Genomic DNA, 22,734 nt, shown 5'->3' with positions numbered 1-22,734 from the left:
TTTTTGAACCACAAAGCTCACAGCTACTATAACTGTCACTGGTGGTAGGCTGGAATAGAAGGGGGTTGGGGCATAGGGAGGCCCTTTATATCTATGTGCGGTGGTGCCAGGCACCAGGGGGTGTTCACGTTGTCCCAACAGTAATGCGGAGGGAAGAAAAGCTCTGACAATTGTGCATGAGGCATGCACACACCTACAATGGTATGGACATGCACAAACACTTGAAGAACCAAAGCCTCCTCATCTTCCAGGGAGCAGCTATGATTAGCCAGCTATACGGGCCCCTCAGTGATGTCAATAACACCTCTTTTTATTAAATGAAAAGTAAGACTTTCCTAATGGGATGGGGGAGATTGTGGCCCGTGAACCCAAGGAAAGGCATTGGTGAGAGAAAATGGGGATCTGTTTGTGTTTGCTTAATAAGTGTTTGTGGGAGGCAGTGGCATAATGTAATTGTAAGCCACGGTCTGAATGAGCTCTCTCCTGACATCTCATGATGAACCAGGGGAAAAGACATCAGGAGCAGACTGTATTTGCCTAGACACACCTACGCTACCTAGGTGTTCAGGAAACAGATCTGCTTTGCAAAAGTGATCAATTTTGGCTAGTTTTGGGTTCCAATTCACTTAGTGTTGAATGCAGGAGTAAATAAATGTTATCCTTATTATATGAGTAAAGGGCATCAGAAATATTCTTAGCATGCCCTGATTGAGGCACTCACCCTAAACTGAACCTCAATTCCTAAGCACAGGCTTGCGCTTCCAAATGCCAGGGGAAGGAGGAATCAGTATTTCTAGGTGAGGATATGGATTTTTAAAGAATTTCAGATTCCATTTGACCATCTCCTTTGCAGTATTTAAAGGCACAACTGTTTGGATTCAGTTGAGTCTTTGTTTTTTTTTTTAAGTGGTTTTTACAACTGAAATCACTGATGACCGGGGCTGTGGGCTAAGTCTTAAATGTGGTATGGGGACAGTGCTGCAGTGAAAGAAAACGAAGAGGCAGCAGCAGAGAAGTTCCCCCTGCTCAGTGAAATCACGAAGAGCTGAGCTAAGTAGTGAGTATTCAGAGTGAAGCATTGCAGAGAGTGGCCAGCAGTAGCAGAGAAAGCAACAGTGAACCAGTCGCTGAGGCAGCGGCAGAGACATTGCTTGATGTGCCCCTCCCACCTTTCATAGCTGGGAGGTGAATCCACATGAACTCACCTCTGAATTCTGGGTCCTCACTGACCAAGAACAACAAACTGTGTGGGATGCAGCAGAGGGAAAGGGGAGTGGTGTGTGTTAAAGGGACATTCAGACATTGGACTTTTACACTGCAATGTGAGAAAGTGAGGCAGCAAAGGAAACTGCCCAATGTCCCGTGGGATGGATGTTTGCTTATGGTTACATGATTGTGATGTTTTCACAAATTAATGATGGGCTCCCTTTCCCTTTTAATAAGACGTTTTCTTTTGTTATCCACAGACTCACTTCTTCCCCACTTCTTGTGAGTGGGGAACAGTTGCCTCTAATCTGGTTAGAGGCAATTCTAGAGGGGTAACTAGTGGTGTTCCCCAAGGGTCAGTCCTAGGACCAATCCTATTCAACTAATTCATAAATGATCTGGAGAAAGAGGTAAACAGTGAGGTGGCAAAGTTTGCAGACAATACTAAACTGCTCAAGATAGTTAAGTCCAAAGCAGACTGTAAAGAACTTCAAAAAGATCTCAAAACTAAGTGATTGGGAAACAAAATGGCAAATGAGATTTAATGTGGATAAATGTAAAGTAATGCACATTGGAAAAAAATAACCCCAACTATACATGCAATATGATGGGGGCTAATTTAGCTACAACTAATCAGGAAAGAGATCTTGGAGTCATTGTGGATAGTTCTCTGAAGACGCCCATGCAGTGTGTAGCGGCAGTCAAAAAAGCAAACAGGATGTTAGGAATCATTAAAAAAGGGACAGAGAATAGAAGGCGAATATCTTATTGCCCTTATGTAAATCCATGGTATGCCCACATCTTGAATACTGTGTACAGGTGTGGTCTCATCTCAAAAAAGGCATACTGGCATTAGAAAAGGTTCAGAGAAGGGAAACTAAAATGATTAGGGATTGGGAACGGGTCCCATATGAGGAGAGATTAAAGAGGCTAGGACTTTTCAGCTTGGAAATGAGGAGACTAAGCGGAGATATGATGGAGGTATATAAAATCATGAGTGGTGTGGAGAAAGTGAATAAGGAAAAGTTATTTACTTGTTTCCATAATATAGGAGCTAGGGGCCACCAAATGAAATTAATGGGCAGCAGGTTTAAAACAAATAAAAGGAAGTTCTTCTTCACACAGCGCACAGTCAACCTGTGGAACCCCTTGCCTGAGGAGGTTGTGAAGGCTAGGACTATAACAGGGTTTAAAAGAGAACTGGATAAATTCATGGAGGTTAAGTCCATTAGTGGCTATTAGCCAGGATGGGTAAGGAATGGTGTCCCTAGCCTCTGTTTGTCAGAGGGTGGAGATGGATGGCAGGAGAGAGATCACTTGATCGTTACCTGTTCACACCCTCTGGAGCACCTGGCATTGGCCACTGTCGGTAGACAGGACACTGGGTTGGTTGGACCTTTGGTCTAACCCAGTATAGCCATTCTTATGTTCTTATGGTTTTGTTTTGCATTGTTAAGAGGAACCCCTAAATAGAGAACCTGGCCTTTGTTGTTGCCAACACCACCTGGCAGAAGGGTTACATGATGTAAAATGTGGGTGTGCATTAAAAAATACAAAGCAGCAGGAGCAGGGAAAATCTTCAGTGATAAAGGAAAGCTTTTTTTTTAAAGAAATAATATATAAAAGTTAAGAAACAAAACAATCCAACACATTTAACCAGAAATCCCGTAACTTCATAATTTTGTTAGTATTACCCATTTCCCCTTCTCCCACTTTTTGTGAAACCCACTTGTGTCTGGTCTCATTTGGATGGTTTTTCAGGACAGGAAGTTCCATTCTGTATTTGCACATAGCATAGCACAGTAGGGTTTCTAGGCACTACTATAACTGTAAGAATTATTGTTAAATGGTTTTTTGTTTTATCACTCACCTCTTAATGACACACAGCTCTCTGAACATGCAAATGATTTTTTTCAAATAAATCTCACCTAATCTAATGCGGATAGTCTTCACGTAACAACAATACAGGAAATCATTAAATCGGAATGTCGAGTAGCTGTAAAGCTACAGTATATTTTCCAAGGACTCATCTTAATAAACAAAATACAAAATTGCAGTTGACTTTTTTTACTTGATGGCATGCTGAGGCTGTGATTTTGGGTACTTTTTTGTGTTCATGTAACCAGAAGGTTACCACACTTAAAATTTGTTTTATATATCCAGCCTCAGAAAGGCCTAGCATCTTTTTAAAGGGTTGATAAATGAAGACAACTACCACTAATGTGTACTATATTTTAATAAGATTTTTGACACGACTCTAGTTTAGATAGATCGGGGTTCTCATAGATCGGGGTTGTACCGGGACCCTCCTTCTGACAATAAAGTTACTACATGATCCCTGGGTGGGTGTGTGTTGGAGCCCGAGCCCCACCACCCTGGCTGGGTAAAAAAGGGAGCTGCAGCCCAAACCCTCTGCCCCAGGTGGGGGCAGAGTTCGGGCTTCAGTTTCAGCCCTGGATCCCAGCAAGTTTAATGCTGGCCCTGGCGACCCCATTAAAATTGAGTCCTGACCCACAGTCTGAGAACCAGTGAGATAGATAATTGCTTGCCAGATATTTCTACAAAGGGAGATGTTAAAGCTATGGATTACTAACTAAACTGAAAATATTAACTATTACAGTTGTGTATTGTTTTTATGCTAAGTGTCAGGTATTGAGAGATGCCAACATGGCCTTGATCAGACCTTCACACCTGAACAGAGGTCCATCAAAATGCATGCTATCTGCTCACAAGGATCCAAATGACAGGACTGCAGCCATAGGCAGATTTTTAAACCATAAGTTTTCTTTCTTCAAACTTTTCTATTTCTCCTTTTTGCTGTTCAGAACAACTTTAGTATTTTCTCTTTATGTGTTGATAATCTACAGGATTAGAAATCAAACTGTGTATCAAGAGTTCTTTCATTCCCTTCAGTGACTGAGAACACAACCTCCAAGATATCCATTTTTATACACAGTGATTATAACAGAGAACATTTCTTAAAACTATTATTTATTTCCAGTGACAATGTGGATGTTTTGGTGAAAAGTTCAATGAAATAAAAAACAATCACTGAATTCTTTGCATATTTTATTTTTCTTTTTTGGATTTCCAACTCACACACATCTGGCATATTTTACATCTTTGCAATAAAACATGGTTACAATAGCTTAAGGAATTTATATATCCAAAATATTTCACCATGATCTCAAGATGAAATGAACTGGTCTTCCAGATGTTCAGTATTCTCCCAATTCTAAGCTACAAACTCAAGATATTGCTTACAGACTGGTGATGAATAACTTAATCATTACGTTGATTCCCCATGATTTCAGAATCTTTTAAATACAAACAACAATGAAGAAGGAATTCAGTGCTAAAACTTACTAATACAAGGTGGATAACAAATAAGTAATCACATCAATAAATAATGATATGTTTCTGGTGCAAAGTGCCAATACAAAGAATCCATTATCATTTTAAATAAATGACTGCAAGTGAGTGTAAAGTCTGAGAAAATTACATTCCTGTTACATGCCTCATAGCCCTACCGACACAATATGTACATCTATGACAATACAGTCACCAAATATACAAAGAAGAAACATGAAGTAAAGTGTATATACCCCTGGGTGTGTAATTTGATTAGTACAATGTGTGGAAAATTATTCTGATGGTCATCATTACAGTATTGTAACACATGAAGTGCCTTAGGCTGAGAATGTGACTTCCGGTGAGATTTTCAGAAGAACCTAAAAGAATAACTTATTTTTGCAATAAAAGCTAAGGTTGTTAAACAAACCAAGCTATTCAGAGGAAAAATAAGAGAAAAATGTAACTGAGGCTCTCTTCTCTCAGTGGACCGTATGCCAAATGTGATGAATCCAGAAGTATAGCACTCTTGCCGTGTGGGAGTCATTAAGCGCTATAGAGCATTACAAGACTCTTGATGATATAATGAAAATCAGAACCTTTCCACTATGCTCCCTTTCTGACTTGTCTATAAGTTTAAAAGGGAAGAATTTAACTTTCATTGTATAAGTATGGCAAATGATGGCTTCTTATCCAAATGCTTCATGAGCAAAACTCCACTTGGAAGAGAATGAGTTTAGATTTAAAAAGTGAAAAAATATTTTGGTGAAAATGTCAAAATTACTGATTGCACCCAAATTCAACCCTTTAATGCAAGCTGTACCCTTAGACAGATCTCCAGTTTGATTTGCGTGAATACCCCTGTTCCATCAAGACATCAGGTTTAAATTACATGCAAGTTGTAACTCCACAATAAAATTAAGAAACATTTTTGTTCTTTATACAAGGTTTTACTTTTACAAAAGTATCCCTTCAAAGTTAAGATGTGCATCTGATGTACAAAGTATCAAACATATTTTTTTTTCTCAGCTTGAAAAGAGACTGGAAATGGGATGCATGTTAGATTCACAGACTAAACATTGTAACAACTGGACACAAGGTTCCTCAGAATTTTCAAAAGTCTCTTGTGGCGCATCCTACTACCTTTTCTCAATAAACAAAGATATATGAAATAATTACCAAAACATCTCCTAATTCATATAATTTACATGATACAAGCTTGCTTTTCAGCAGCTGGTGTTCAGTTGTGAAAAAACACACAAAATAAAATGGTTGCTGACTACAATGTACAGCTATTGCTGGGTGTAATGGAATGTACAACGGAGGTCAATGCAGACGTGTTTTTCCACCAGAGATTACGCCTTTCATTGTAGCACTTGTGCTCTCAGCTTTACCTTGGCCTTCAGTTCTTCATTAAGCTTCAGTATCTGTTCTGATGCTCATAATGCCACCGATTAAAATCTATATTAAAAGCTACAATGCTACCAGAAGCCATGCCAGTAATCAGAGTTCTGAAAAAGGTGAAAAGATAGATACTGTACTTGTTACATTTTTTACCCACATAGTAGTCATCTTTTAACTTTCAGAAACTTCAGGTTACGCTGAATATTAAAAATAGTAACAGAACGGGGGCTTCTCTTTGACAGTTACATATAAATGCATATTGTGCTAATTAGGTGTTCTTAAAAAGTTTCATACTGAATATGCTCCTAGTTTCTTTCTTTAGCAGAAATAATTATGACGGATTTCAAGTTACAACTGACCCCTTTAATTGTGAGTCTGAGTTTTTCTTATCTGCCTCCTACAACTGGATCTTGGATGTCAACCAATTGCTGATACCAAACAATACAAAATGCATTTTATCAGTCCCCACTTAAATGAGAGTAATCATGTGCTGAAAGTAAGCCTGTGCTTAGGTGCATTGCTGAAATGGGGTTTCAGAACCCAGCATTAGAATCAGAAGATAGACAAATTAGTGTAGTAAATAGAATGTGCTATATTTCCTTATTGTAAACAAGAAGCTATAGAATGCAGTTCAGCACTGTAACATAAAATGGCAGAATTCCAAGAGTAAATAAGCCTTGTTCTGTAAGTTAGTTTTGATTTGGCTGAGACCGAAATCTTGTTTCAGATCATCAAATGATACACAAATAAACTGAGTAGGTATTTGATTATGGATATTTTTGGTGCTGCATCAAACAGTGGTACATAGTATAAGAATTCTAAAACGTGTAAATAAAGTAAGCTGAAATGAATACTAAAGGATTTTTAAAAATCCTTCACATTTCCTGAGTGTGAGTTTTGCTGACAAACACCATATTGGCAAATGATGCAAAAACTAAAGCCACTCACAACCCGGTATAAATACATCATTAGACTTACATTTTAATCACACTAAAACAGGAGATTCAGAGATCAGGCTCATGCATCCCTGCACTGGCCGGTGATAATACAATACTCACTCAGGCCCCGATCCTGCAAACACTTATGCATATGCAATCAAGCCAGATCCTTAGCAACCATAAATCAGCATATCTCAGACGAAGTCAATGTAATTTTCCTGATTTACACTAAGGGAGAAAATGGTGCATGGGACTGGGACTATGTGTCTGCTTAAAGTTAAGCAGATGTATAAGTGCCTATAGGATTAGGCACTTATACTTAAACTGTCAAGTCAGCTAGATCAACAGGAAATAACAGAGCATAGTTGTATCACATATTTTAAATGAAGTATAACAGTCATTCAACATACTAACATCAAAGAGACAGTATTTAATAGTTTTGTTTAATATTTACCGGGTGATTTTAATTCTAATGCTGCAACTCACCTCTGATCATGAGACAAGTCCATTGCTCGTATGCCAGCATCACAGCCAGGGTAAATATAGAGCTGTTTAAAATCACAAGCCTGCCACACTTCCACTACTCCATTGTCCCCCCCAGTCACCAGGTTCTGTCCATCACTGCTCAGGAGGATGGCCTTGAGAAGAGACAACCAAAACCAGTAACTTCAGTTAATAGTGGGGGAAAGTGACAAACAGCCCCACAAATAGCTCTCACCAATGGAGTGTATGTTTGTGTTTCTGCCCACATTTAAAGGTGAAGAGAAATACTTAAAAATAACAAAACCTGTTTAGGGACGCCAAATCTTCAGTAAGTTACCTGTATGCCTTTAAAATGACAAATAAATACATTTCACCTGTGACCTACAAAGCTTTTAATTGCCAAGACTTGAGTTCAGCATGCAAAACTTGGGTTTGCCCTGCAGTATTTGATGCCATCACTAACACCTAAGGCAGAGTAGAGACCTGCATTCCTTACACTGCTTCAAGTGCTACTGGTAGGAGGTCCTGAAGTCACGTAGTTGCTAATAAGTGAAGAAGGAACTAATTTCAAACAATTTTGTTTTAAAGACATATTTCCCGCTGAAATTTAAGTCTAAACTTAAATTCCAGGAATCATCTAGTATCATAAACAATTTGTTCTTATTTATTTTGAAAAAAGCATGAGTTCACTGCTGTCTTGATTCAGAGTGGCAGCCGTGTTAGTCTGTATCAGTAAAAAGAACCGGAGGACTTTTGGCACCTTAGAGACTAACAAATTTACTTGAGCATAAGCTTTCGTGGGCTAAAACCGACTTCACTGGATGCATGCAATGGAAAATACAGTAGGAAGATATATATATATACACACACACAGAGAACATGAAAAAATGGGCATTATTCACTACAAAAGGTTGGTTTTTTTCTCTCCTGCTGATAAGAGCTCACCTTAACTAATCACTCTCATAGTGGGTATGGCAACACCCATTTTTCCATGTTCTCTGTGTGTATATATATATCTTCCTACTGTATTTTCCACTGCATGCATCTAATGAAGTGGGTTTTAGCTTAAATTTGTTAGTCTCTAAGGTGCCACAAGTACTCCTCATTCTTTTTGCTGACTTGAGGTGGACATAAAAGGGTATCTATTTGAACATTACATTTTCTGAGAACAGCAATTTTATACATGTTATTTTCTCAGGGGTGAAAGTAAGATAAAAGACTTACCAATATGGGGTCCCAGCTCCGGGCCCCCAGAAGGGGCAGGGCTGGGGGTCAGCCTCCCCCAGCCAGCCCTTCCACGCTGCCTGGCCTGCGCCGCCCAGGGCTCCAGCAGCGATTTAAAAGGCCTGGGGCTCCAGCTGCTGCCACGGTAGGGGAGGCGGCAGCCAGGAGCGCAGAGCCGTTTTAAATCGCCAGGCCCCGGGGAAGCTGCCCCTTTTGTGCTCTCCTGTCGGCAGCCCTGCTTGTAGGGTGCCTACCCATCGGTGCTTTAATGTGGGCTGTGTATGGGCTGGTACTGGCGGCCACTTCTTACCAGTACACTGTGCCAGCCCTTACCGGCCCACTTTCACCCTTGTATTTTCTCTAAGTAACATTGCAAACACATTCCATTTATTTTAAAAAAGGAGTGCAGTGTCAAACGGTTGTTTGCGTTTAGATTTACCCTGGTTGAGTCATTGATCTCCATCTGAGCTAAGAGTTTGCCATTAATGCTGAAATTGCTGAACCGTCCTCGCTCATAGTAGATGATGCAGTGGCCTTCACTAGATACTGAAATTAAGCGAGGGTACAAGCAGTTTTCAGTCCCTTCAAGTGCTCTCAGCAAATCTCCAGTAATTGTGTGTACCAGACAAGGACCTTCTGTACATTGAAAACAATAAAATATATTATATAGATGCTTGTTTCACAAACTATATGCAGTATGCACACAGACAATATGTACAGACATAGGAAGACATAGTCCTTGACCTAAAATATTACAGTCTACTACAACAACAACGCAGGTGGCAGACGGAGGAAAAGGATACAGCATATCAGCAGAGTGGTATGTTTTTTAATTTACTTTAACTGTTAACCTCTTTCAATTGTGAGTATTTTTAACTTGAAATACTTGAGAAGCTTGAGAAGAGGAATCAGTGAGAAAACATAAGATGGGAGAACTTGAATGTATAAACCTTAGGGGCTGGCGTAACTAAGGGAAGAGACATGGGAGAGACAGCTCAGGAGAGCAGAATTTGATGGTGGGTTTCTGGGACTAACAGTGTAGGCCCCAATTCCTCTTAATCATTCAGGGATGTATTCTTTATTTGATATGTAGGTCTTTATAGAGGCACTGGGTGCTGGACAACTAAAGAGCTGCATTACTAAAGCCTTACATTTCCATTAGTGTGTAATGCAGCTGTGGATAGTCTACCAGAGATCTCAGCCATAATAATAGAAGGTAGTTTGCAACAATACAGTTCAAAAGGGTACAGTCCTATTGCATTAAAGTAATATGAAGCTGGCTTATGGGCTAAGAATTAACATCACTGCAAGAAAAGCTTCAGGGTAGGTTCCTAGTTACTGTGCTTTATCTCATAAATTTCTTGACCTAGCCTACCCTTCTTATATAATATGTCATTATTAGAATTAATAATTAGCATTTCCTGTTAGAATCTGCAGAATTCAGAGGTTTCAAAGTCAGCTATGAAAATAAATGTTGAGCTCAAAGTTATCATAAAATGTGTCAGTCCAACAAGCTTAACTGTGAATGTATGGGGCAGAGTAATCAACCTGGCCTTTTTGCCCTCACAAGCAACAACCCTTCTTAGGAATTAGTGGAAGAATAAATTCCTATGAGGAGACATGGATGAAAGAGGCATCATCATGAGGAGAAGAGGAAGAGGGTTGGATCTGTGGGAGAAGCAATATATTGGAATTCCAGGAGGAGGAGATGGGACGGAAAGAGAAATGAGGGAGAAGGGACCATGAAGAGTCAGTAGAATAATGTGGAGAAGAGAAGAAGAAAGATCAGAAGAAGGGAAGTAAGGGAGAACACATAAAATAACAGAGGTGAATAGGAAAGGATAAGAAGAAAAAATACGCTCCTTTTCAAATCAAGAAAAGGAGCTAAATGAGAGAGAGCTGTGCAAAAAAGATTGTAGATGGAAATAAGAAAGCGAGAAAAGAAACAGAGATGAATGGAATGAACCAAATGGAAAGAGTGAAAAATAAAGGAATCCAATAATGAATGGTCAAGCTGAAACACTCAACATTTAGATTGGAATGTTTATTCAATTGAATTACTATAATTCTTTGGCAGACATCTCTACAAGGATGGGGGAAAAGGATGGGATGGCTATTTTGAGAACTTATATTAGTAATTGTTGGGTACTCTGGATTCTACAGACAAATAATTGGAGAAATAGGCAAACAACTGATAATTCAGCAGATGGCTCAAAACTTTCTAGTGGAAGATGGCAAATAACAGCGTCCAGGCTCCTGCTTCTTTGGAGAACTGCCCACTGAAAAAAACAACATTCTACGTGTTGGCATCTGTGCACGGACCCATGCACAATCCAACAGGCTCTACTTCTCTTGCCCAAGAGAATGGGGACAACCCAAATATGCCTAATCTTTATTTAAAATGTGACAGCTAACTTGGGGATAGGGGCATTCCTAGCTGGCTCTCCCCACAATCCTATGTTTCCATCTGATGGTTTTTATCATGATACCATTGTGCACAGTGCTGCTACTGGTGAGTAATGTTTTCTGATATACTAAGTGTGTTTGTGTCTAAGTGTCATAGGTATTGATAGAAAGTATTATGTTCAGAGTTAGCAACTGCTGAGACTATCAGAATTAAAATATTTCTTGGTTGAGGAGACTTAGGATAATTAAATTGCACTTGGCTCAAGGGAACACTGAAAAACACTCACTGAAGGAGACTTTGAAATTTTTAAAACTTAAACTATAAAATGACTTCTGACCTTTAGCACCGCTGATAACAAGTCCCAGCTCTGCACAGACCGATACACAGACAACTTCATGGTCATGACCAGTTAGAACAGCTCTAGGAGCAGGATAATCACCTGTAAGAAAACAACAATAGTAAGAAATTACAAACCAAACATGTTTCAACAACGAAGGAGGAGTTTTGCTGCAATTTGTTTTAATTCAGTAAGCATCAGAGGAAGGTGCAATCTGCATAAACGTCTCATTCTTGGGTTTTCTGTGCGGAACTGCATTTAAACCTTAACAAGGCTCTCATAAAGCAACACTTCAATGCTCACTTGTTCACATAAATATACCTCTCTTATTTAGTAACAGTGGGAGATATGCTGCGTATCCTGCACAGGATGACAATAAGATACTGGAAATCTGTGCTGTGTGTTCTAACTATACTGAAAAGAGACATGCATTCCACAGAACACATGGAGTATGACACTATTAAAGATAAAAGTAACACAGTGATATGCAGTGTAACATAGCACATACTTCTAGAAAAAAGAAACTTAGAAAATTATGGTGGTTTTTTGAATCCCTTCATCATTCTGGAATCTACGTATTTCTGAATGCCTATTACTTCAAGATTTAAAATATGGGAAAACAAACAGCTGGACATGTAATTATGAATTTATTTACAGGTGTGTGTGTGTGTGTATGACACAGGTACTTCACGCACTGACAGTCAGCTACACATGTTAAAAAAGAGGTCACTTACCTGTACAGTAACTGGAGTTCTTTGAGATGTTTTGTCTCTGTGGGAGCTACACCTCAGGAAGTGCGAAGATTTTTTTGTCAGTAGTGCCCACAAGTTCATGCCTGCCCCCTGCATATTCTCATGCTCCAGTGTGAGGGGATATAGGGATGGGCAGACCCATTGCTGCTCAAGTTTCTTCTCAACCATGAAGCCCAGAAAAAAGAGTCTGCAGCAGAGGGGAAGAGGAGCAGATGAGGAGCACCCATAAGGACAAAACATCTTAAAGAACTCCAGTTACTGAACTGGTTAAGTAATCTCTCTTTCTTCTTCCAGTTGTTGTTCCTATGGGTGCTCCACCTCATAAGCAGAGGAGGCACATTCAGTAGATCGAAGAACAACTTCGCTACAGGTCACATCCACCCTGGAAGCAGTTACGATAGTGTAGTGCTGGGAAAACGTGTGAACAGATGACCAGGTGGTGGCTGTGCATATGTCCATGATGGGTATATTCTGAAGTAGGGCTCTGGAGGTGGATTGAGCCCTAGTGGAATGAGCAGTCACTTTAAGTGGGGGGTGCATTCCAGAAGCTTCATAAGCTAAAATGCACCCGGAAACCCATTTTTAGTAGAAATGGGCTGTTCCATCATTCTTTCTGTGAAAGAGACAAAGTCTGGGAAAGCCGTGAAAGACTGAGTGCTGTCAAGGTAGAAGGCAAGAGCCCTACACACATCCAGGGTATGAAGACAAGGCTCCTTTCTTGAAGAGGGAGGCTTGGGGTAAAATACTGTCAATTGAATGTGCTGACTGATGTGGAATTCTGATGAGACCTTAGGCAGGAAATGAGGATGGGGACATAGAGTCACTTTATCCTAGTAGAAAATTGTGTAAGGAGGGTCAGCCATGAATGCCTCAAGCTCTCTTGGCCTCCTGGCCAAAATTATGGTTATAAGAAATGACTTCTTGAAGGATAAATGAAGGAGTGAACAGCTCCCCATGGGTTCAGAGGTTTTTTTAAGGCACTGAGAACTAGGCTAAGGTCCCAAGGTGAAATAGGCTGTTTGAGGTGAGGAAAAAGGTTAGACAAACTCTTAAGGAATCTAAGAGTGCTAGGGTGTGCAAAAACAGAAACCCCTTGACCTGTCATTGAAAACGGCTGTGGATGAAAGTAATGGCAGCTAGATGTACCTTAATGGAGCTAATTAACAAACCCTGTGTTTTTTAATTCAGCTGGTAATCAAGTATGTTCCCGAGGAGAGACTTGTGAAGGAGACAGAGATTGACTGGCACATCAGGCTTGGAAACGCCTCCACTTTTGCAGGTAGTTTTTCCTCCTGGTGGGTGTTGCTCAGAAGTGCAGTCTTAACTTTCAGAGAACAGTCGAATTCTCTGCCTGTGAACGATTGAGGAGCCAGACCTTGAGGTGCTGTGATAAGAGACTAGGGTGGGTTATGGTGCTTGATTCCTGTGCTAGGAGATCTGCTGTCAGAGGAAGGTGAAGAGGCAAAACAGATATGGGAACCATGCTTGCCTCAGTCTTGATGGTGCTATGAGGATAGCTAATGATCCCTCTTGTTTTAGAGCTATGAGGATCGATGGAGAGTAAGTGCTCCGCAAGGTGTGATGTCAAGGAACGAGGAGGCTGTCCCCTATCAGGTTGCAACTGTAATCTGCCCTCGAGCAGAAGCATTGGCACTTTGCGTTGGATGCAAAGAGAGCTATCTCTGGGACGCTCCAAAACTAACAAATCGTCTGAAAGACCAAATTGCTGCGTTCCCACTCAGGGTCATGGCAGAAGTATTTTCTCAGGGAGTCTGCCATGCTGTTTTGCAGTCCCATCAGATAAACTGCTGAGATGTTTATGTGCTGGGACATGCACCAGTTCCATAGCCTTATTAACTCTGCACATAGGCACTGGTATCTTGGTCCTCCCTGATGATTTATATAGTACATGGCCACTCTGTTGTCCAACATTATTTTGGCTCAGTGGCCCCTGATGCAAACACATAGCAAACTGCTCTGAGTTTGAGAATGATGATGTGAAGTGACAACCATTAGGGAATCCAATTGCCTTGGGTTGTGAAATCCTGGAGATTTCTAAGGATGGGATTAGGACTGTTAGAGTTACCATCCTGAATTGCTGTGTAAAGATGTACGTGTTCAGAGCCTGAGGTCCAGGACTGGTCTTCAACCTCCTTTTTTTCTTGGGAAACAGGAATGCACTTTTCTTCCTTGGCTGGAAATTATACCTGGAACAGTCAGTCTCTGTAATGTGATTCTTTATGAAATGGGTTTAAAATGCAAAAAAAAGAAGTTACAAGTAAAGTATAAACTCACCCTCCACAGCATTAACCTCTCCTATCAAAGGGGGAGGTGTACAAAACTGGCAGATGATCTGGCTTTTCAGCTAGGGAGAGCAGAAAGCTGCGAGAAGCAGAAAGAGACATGTGCTGTGTGTATCTGACCAGGGATTTGCTAGAGATTGAGGTTGAGTTTTGGTGGTTTCTTTTTTTATGTGGCTTTTATATATCCAAGGGTATGATGTGTGGGGTGGAATAATCTGAGGAGATGATGCAACAATCTTATGGATTTTCCAGTCTGTGTTCCCATTCTGTGGGTTCTTCTGTGAAAGGGGACTGTGACAATTTGGGAAATCAGTATATGTACAATTCATGAATTTTGTTTGAGATTATGAACTGTGGCCCAGATTCTCAAAGGTATTTAGGTTCCTAACTTCTACAGATTGATTTAAATGGAAGTTAGAAGCATAAATGTCTTTGACGATCTGGCCTTCTGTATATAGCTGTGTCAGACTGCAAACTCTATTTTGAACTTGGGCTTTGTCTGCCTTCTGTCTTTGTACCTCCAGGTTGGACTGGACTTCTGACTCAGGGCTAACCACAAAAAAAGTCATTATATCTTGATAGTCTTCTATTCCAGTGCAAACAGATTTAGACAAAGGAGGTGGCCTTACCAAGAAAACTGGTCCGCCAAGGTAGATTGTAACTGAGCAACAGACCACCTAGTGGGTGACTTTGATTACCTGACAAGACTGATTATTGGGGTCACCCTCACAGTGGGGACTGGAACTGCATAAAAGGAAGACTCTCACAAGCTGAGAGAGAGAGAGAAAAGAACAAGTGAGTGCGTCCACGTGCACAACCCAATGATTCAGAGAAGTCAAGTGAAGGAGATGGGATCCTGGACACACTAAAGGACACTGACCAAATCCCAAAGAACACCCAACAGCGGTGAAGAAACTAAATCAGGGAAGGGCATATAGCATATTTATTTCTGGACCTGTATATCTCTTGTGCTCTCTAAAGAAAAGAATAATTGCTTTAGAATTCTTTTAGCAAAGTCTGTCTATTATGTGCTTCAACAATCATATGTCCATGGAGAAATTAAATGTAAACCAGAGTGATCACAAGGATGGAACTCTGCGAAAGGGTGTACTTAAACTACCGGAGAGTCTGAGAGATCAGCACTTGTCCTGGATGCAAGGTCCCACATCTGTCAGGGAGTAACAGACAGAGTCTGTTCCCATGAAGTGTGCCATAGAGCCAAAGACACAGCAGCTGGAGCCTACTAAGATCAAGGAAAGTTTAAAAGCATGCGAGCCCAGTGTGTGGGACCCACACACAGCAGCCAGGTGAGTGTCCTGCAGGGGAAGCTTTCCCAGGGCTCTGATGGGGACAATCTAGGTCCAAGTGTTTATTTGGTTGAACAGTTACAGTGAGTCAGTATTGCCAACTCTTGCGATTTCATCGTGATGCTAGTGATTTCAGGTGTTTTTTACCCGTCTCTTGAAAACATGATGAAAGGATGCCAACTCATGAATTTTCGTTATTCAAGAGGGCCACCATCTCCTATTACTGTCAATGTGGCTAAAGCCAGCAAGATGTCCACCATTTCCCGATAATTTATGTGGGAGTCCAGCTGCCTTTAATAAAGTTGGCTGCTACTTCCTACTGCAGTATTTGCAATGAAATTGAAGCCATGCCCACATGGCTTCCATGCTATGATTCAGGGGGCTAGACAGGACACAGACTGTGAGGAGTGCAGAGACACTATGGAAGGTAGATGAGGAGAGTGAGGGAGAGCAAGGCCCAGGGGGAGCAGAAGGGAGGCTGAGGATGTGGGAGGCAGGAGGGACACTGAGGAAGGAGCGGGGCAGAAGGGAGGCTGAGGAGGAAGGCTGGGGATGTGGGAGGCAGGAGGGTGACTGAGGAAGGAGCAGGGCAGAAGGGAGGCTGAGGATGTGGGAGGCAGGAGTGAGACTGAGGCAGGTGCAGATGACAGTGGTGGGGTAAGAGATGGACAGGACAGAGTGGCAGTTCCCCAAGTCCAGGGGTAGTGGTAAGTAAAGGGAATACCCTCCGAGCATCCAGGGTAGGCCGTCTAGAACAGACTGTGAGTCACAGGATTTTGGCATCTGCAAGAGGAGCTCTTGCAATGATATAAGAAGCAGCTCTGATCCCACAATTTCTCCTCTACTTGGGATCCAGGTAGAGATGAAGTCCCAGGGAGCAGTGAGGCAGGGAAGTGGAGGAAGTGCTACTGGGTCTGGGGAAAGGGATAAGCCCTGGAGAGCAGCAAGACAGGGGATCGAGGGAGTCAAGACAGCAACAGGAAGTGTATGGCAGTTCCCCTGTCTTAGAGATGAGGAGAGGGTAAGTGGAGTCTCCATCTGAAGAACCAGGGAGAGGTGTGCAGTTTGTGTGCATTAAAGGTTGACTTTCAACATGAAATTATCACACACACAAAGCCAGAAGAGCAGAAGAAAGTTAAAAAGCCAAAAGACAGACTAAAAATATGGCTTGGTGATGTTTTTAGACTGTTTTATGATTTGTGGGGCCAATCTCATGGGTTTTTGGGGATCCAACTCATGGTTTTTGATCTCTTGATCAAATTATTATAAAGTATTAAAGATAAGATAAATTACACAGTGTCATTAGACTATGAGCAAACTAATAAATGATTAAGTTAAATGATCTCATGTGCTTTTAAATCCTGAAAGAAAAGCAGAACATAATTTGTAACAAGATTTTTTCCTCATACTTTGCCAAAGACAACAGTATACTATCTGTAACATGTTATTCTGGAATAGCAAAACACAAGAACGTATTGAAGCTGCAAACATTTAATTTTAAATCAGCAAAGACAGAGTTAATGTAGAAAAACAAACATTTTTATAATTAAACTGGATGTTAACTATGATCCTTTTGATATGCAAACATTAAAGCCTATACAGACTGACGGTGTTCCTTACTACAGATTTTTAAAAATCCTATTTTTGAATATACTTCATAAATCTGTAAAATGTAGTCACAGAATTTGATTATTTGGAGTAACAGTTAAATGGTTACAAAACTTACATTATTTCCCCTTAGTGCTCAAAGAAAGAAAATAAAATTATAGTCAGTGATATTTTTCTACTGGGAAAACCGCAGCATGGGGAAGAGAACCTCACCCACATTACACTTCATCACAAAGAACAGATGTCATGAACCTCAGCAATCATTCAAAATCTAGCAAAATATTCCGTCACTGTCACATCACAACTGACAGATGCAGCTAGAGGTTAAAGGCTATGGCACAGAGGGAGCTGTAGGTGAAACTACCTCACTATGAATTGAAACACCATCACTATAAGCTTAGAGTAATTTTCCCAATATGGCACCTCTGCAAAAAAATCATTACAGGGTAAACAAAGAGAAAATGCACATAAGACTTAGTCCTTTCTTCAGGCAACTGAGTTCTTCAGCAAGGTTTAAAATAAAAGATCTTCTGATCTCTGTGACAAAAATGCAATGCATAATGCATCTGTAAAGCTCTTCTGTGGAAGATGCCATGCTTTTATAATAAAAAAAGAAATATGAACAATGTCATTATTTGTTCTGATGCACTGGATTTTCTTGCCATTAAAATACCACTTAGAGGAAGTAACATATACCTATTGCTGTGGGGAAATGTCTCCTAGGCTTCTTTTGGAAAAAAAGGCCTGATTTAGACATAGGGTCAAATTCTGTTCCCATTTCATCCCAGACTTTGATGGGAACAAGAACAGGCCTATAATTGAGCTATAGATGTTGAATTCAATAAATACGTGTATGATACAGAAGCATCTTATCACTGACGCCTTTAGAAAAAAAACCACATAAAATAAACGCATCAGAGGTGCTTTGTTTTGGATGTTGATACAAATAATCATCTTTAGTTTTTATAGTCATAAAACATGCACACATTTTGTCAAAATTACCAGGCTACATCTGAAAATAATGCAGCTATCGAGTTAGGGAAAGTTGCCCAATTACAATGAGTTGATGTTTTACGAAGAAAGATTATTGATAGTATTAAGTTCAAGACAAGCTTCACAGTATCTTATCTTGGCAGAACTGTTCCCTTATTTGTTCAGAAACATGAATATTGTGGAACTTTAGACACCCACAAAAATCACAATAGGCAATGGACTGTGAATCTTGCATAGATGGAAGAAAGCTAAAAAGAGGAATGTAGTGTGCTCCAATACAGAGGGCCCAGGTCTCAGAGTCAGGACAGTTGGCTTCTGATCCCAGCTGTGCCACTAACTTGATAAGTGAATTTGGGCAAATCACTGTATTGACCCCATCTTTAAAATGAGAGGTAGTGATACCCTGCTTTGAGATCTATTGATGCAATATTATATAAATGCTAAGTACTTTTTATTGCATTACTTCCGATGTGTGAGATGGAGCACTGAAATTAGTGTCTTATCTCAACATGAGAGCCCCAAAAGGGCTCACTTCCCATAGAATATAGGACAATGGTGGAGGCATATTTTGGTCACCAGGCAAATAGGTGAAGGTAGGGCAAATAGCTTCATGCCAACTTTCTTTGGATTGACACAGTGGAACACTGAATGGACCTGATTTACAATGAGGTTCTGAAACCTAGTGCCTGTTATAGCCACATTTTGGATGAACACAAGAAAAAGCCAAGTTCAAAAACTGGGATTTAAATTGCATTAACACGTAATGGTTTAAATAAACATCTACACATGCAAGCAGACAATACTGTGACAAAGTTCCTCCTCTGCCTTGGTGGCTCCTGTGCTTTTTGGTGGTTCACGGCAGCCCTCAGTTTGGCCGCTTCTGCTTGAGGCTCAAACCTGCTGTTCACTCAGCTAACCTCATCACTGGCCAGCATGAGGGAAACGGAGAACAATCCCCGCAGTCTCTGTGTCCCACCTAGTGGGTCGGGGACAGGCCAGATTCCTTTCCAAATTGGACCTTCCCTTCTGGTGTTTCTCACAGACCAGGTCAACTCCTCCTGTGCCCAATCAGGAGTGGGGGGGATCGCGGTATAGAGGGTCAGCCTGGGTTCCAGCCCAGGGCCCTGTGGATAGCAGCTGTCTACAACGTTCCCTGTATCAGCTGTGTGACAACTACAGCTCCCTGGGCTACTTCCCGATGGCCTTCCCCCAGCACCTTCTTTATCCTCAATGCAGGATCTTCTTCCTGAAGCCTGATCACATTTGTACTCTTCAGTCCTCCAGCAGCACACCTTCTCACTACCTGCTCCTTGCACACCCCCCAATAACTGATGGGAGGTCCTTTTTAAACCTGGTGTCCTGATTAGCCTGCCTGCCATAATTGATTCTAGTAAGTTCTTAATTGGCTCTAGGTGTCTTAATTAGCTTGCCTGTCTTAATTGGTTCTAGCAGGTTCCTGATTGCTCTAGGGCAGCCCTGCTCTGGTCACTCAGGGAACAGAAAACTATGCATCCAGTGGCAAGTATATCTGCCTTCTACTAGACTCCTGTACCCCACTGGTCTGGGTCTGTCACAATACATATGCAAACATATCTGTGCAGGCATCTACCTATTTGTGTCCACATGGTGCAAAATGTTTTGGGATATGTTTTTTTTTTAAATTTTGCCCTTTCAAGGTTTAAACTTTGCAAATATAGGGTTTGCAAGGTTTAAACTTTGCAAATATAGTCACTCCGCTACTCCTGGCACAATTACCTGGCTTAACCACCGAAATGTGAAATTATAGTTGCTGCTCTACATCTACATCAGCCATATGAAGAAGTTGTTTAAAATTGTTGCAGAAACATTAGTTCTAAAGTCAAAGATTATAGTTTGAGGAATTCTCTATCAACCTAAACAAGAGTGCAGGATAATTTGCCTAAGCTCCTTTATTGAAGTTCCCAGCATCCCTTTCAAGCATATGTACAGATACAATGTACATTTAGCACTTCTAAGAACTATACATTATAAGAGGTGCACAAATTGAGCTCTGGGTTGATCGACAAAATGTATTTATAATGGTCAGTGCAACCACAGTTAGAAAAAGCTGTGTTAACTCACACTTCTTGTAACTATCCTGTTGGAAGCTATGGTATGTAATGAGAAATGTCAAGTCCCAAGATCAATACAATTTCAGGCTCTAGGGACAAAACAGGAATAGCATTGATCCTTTTAAAGAACACCAGTCAGAGGCTGAATGTAATATATTGCATAGAGAGGCTCAGGAGGATAAGCGGCCAAGTCCAACATACCTACCTGACAAAAAATTCAATCAGCTTTTAGCACTAACTGCCTGCTCTGCTCTCCTTTCTTTCATGCAAGAGGCTGGTTCCAATTAAAGTGTGCAAATTAATTTTTATCACTTCCAAATTAGTGTTTGAATTTGTGTCTGTTTCAGATGAAATCATCTGTCCCTCACTCTTCTGCAGTTCTATCATCTACTTAGGTCTCTATTCAAAGATAGAGATAATTTTCTAGTTTCAAAATCACCTGTTTGAAAGAGCCATTCAATAAAGCCATCATAGCATATACAAATAAAACAGCTGTAACAATACATATTGAACATTAGTGCATATCACATAGTCTTTGGTATGCCTTTTATGAGGAATAATACAGTTACAGTAGCAATAAGCCAAACAAGTGCCCAAAAATGTTAAAAGAGAAAAAAAGGACAAACTGGTAATTGGATTTAATGCTGTCTTACAACACTCTGCAGTTATGAGAGACTAAACACAAGAGGGTCACATTTGTTCTTCATGTTTTTAAAACATGAATATCTCTGCTGTATTATGAATTGTACATATAAACAAACCTTTACCCTTAAATTAACTGTACCTTTACAAATGAAAACTTAATGAATAGATTTCTCAACCCTAATACAAAACATTAATGGAGAAGATTTTCAAAGGCAGTTAGGTGTCCACCTCATATTTGTGCCTTTGAAAATCTCCCCTATTTGACATATATCGGGCCTGATCTTGCAAATCCTTAACACTCAGTGTAGTAATGAGTAATTTTAATGAGGTCATTGAGATTGCTCCACTTACCTTGGAATAAGTGTATTCATAATTTGGCCCATATTGGACCAGAGTTGGCTTTCACTCAAACCCACAGACAGACTCCCACTGAGTTCAGTGGCAGATGGATAGCCCATAATGAGTGTTTCAGACCCATTTGAAAACAGTTTGGAAATATTCCAGACTGTCCTGAATCAATTTTCTTCTACCCACAGACATATATAATGTGGTGATCCTTAAAAACTTGCTACTTGCCTCAAATAACTAAATAAAGTTACTTAGCATTTATAGTATTCACTCTTGTAATTTTAGGGAGGGATAGGGAATTATTCAGATACTGAGGCAAATTTATTTCTCGAAGTCTATTTTTATGGGAAACCACTGCATTTTAAAACTTTGTAAAATTTCATTCTCCTCACATCACAGAAAATAACTAACAAATGGCAATTTAAAGCAAAAAAACCCTTTTTGTTATGGATTGCAGCAACGTATTCTAAGTTATAAATTACTTAATACATTTTGTGTAGAGAAATCCTTGTAAAATTGTAACAGAGATCCCCATCCTTCTTTCCAAGTGAGCAAGTTCTTAATCACTGAGCTGGAGCAGCACATTTCAAGACTCTTACCCAAACCAATTATTTCCCATTCCTCTGATTTAAACCAGAGCTGATCTACTAGTTCCCACACAGACAATCATGAACTGAGGTCATCTGCTAAGCACAATGTCTATACAGATTGTTTAGTAAAGAGTTCTGCATGAGTTTGACAGGTTTGACTATTGACATATGTGATGTTTAGTCAGGATTCCAACTAATATATTAGATTCTCATGAACTGTAGCCAAACCAGTAAGGAGTTCATCCTGACAATCTTTTCTCACAATACATTTGAAAATAATTTATTAATTGCCACAGCTATGTTTTCTTTAAGTCAAAACACGGTTTATGTTTTATACGTAAGAACACATACAATGTTTTAAAATACAGAATTGAAAATATTGAATAAAGTATGGTGATTTAGAAAAGAATGTTTTCTGAACCAACTAAAGTTCCTTTTGGTAATTGGATGCACTAAAGCTGAAATTGATAATTAACTGTCTTTCAGTTTAAGAGATCATTATAAAGTCAAGCACCCAGCCCACATAATTACTATAGCCTTACATTTTTCTTTGAATTCTTCACCTCCTTACAGTCTGTGATATAAAATATCTTATCTGTGTCTCCAGATGACAGCTCTTAAGAAACTAATCCTTTTCTGAAAATATCATCTGCATCTTTCTAGGGAGCCATTCTAAAGATATTAACTAATTGGATTTAACCTACACAGAACATTTTACTTTCATTTTTCCTACAAGATAAGTCCTAAT

The 22,734-nt window shown here is 40.1% G+C and overlaps 1 protein-coding gene across 5 annotated transcripts in view; it reads right to left on the bottom strand.

Moving 5' to 3' along the window:
• Positions 1 to 4,258: 4,258 nt before the first annotated feature.
• Positions 4,259 to 22,734, bottom strand: part of NBEA (neurobeachin) — an 858,254-nt gene continuing 839,778 nt past the window's right edge. For all 5 annotated transcript variants that reach the window (XM_048847621.2, XM_048847613.2, XM_048847638.2 and 2 more), the window contains 4 exons: positions 11,351 to 11,452; positions 9,046 to 9,242; positions 7,386 to 7,537; positions 4,259 to 6,068 (listed from right to left, as the gene is read on the bottom strand). In XM_048847621.2, coding sequence (XP_048703578.1) covers positions 5,978 to 6,068; positions 7,386 to 7,537; positions 9,046 to 9,242; positions 11,351 to 11,452 — 542 coding nt within the window. In that variant the 3' untranslated portion in view covers positions 4,259 to 5,977. The remainder of the gene's footprint in view (positions 6,069 to 7,385; positions 7,538 to 9,045; positions 9,243 to 11,350; positions 11,453 to 22,734) is intronic.

Source organism: Caretta caretta, chromosome 1 (assembly GCF_965140235.1).
Source record: "Caretta caretta isolate rCarCar2 chromosome 1, rCarCar1.hap1, whole genome shotgun sequence".
Lineage (NCBI taxonomy): Eukaryota > Metazoa > Chordata > Testudines > Cheloniidae > Caretta > Caretta caretta.
The sequence above is the reverse complement of the archived record's forward strand: the minus strand, read 5'-3'. Positions and strand labels throughout refer to the sequence as shown.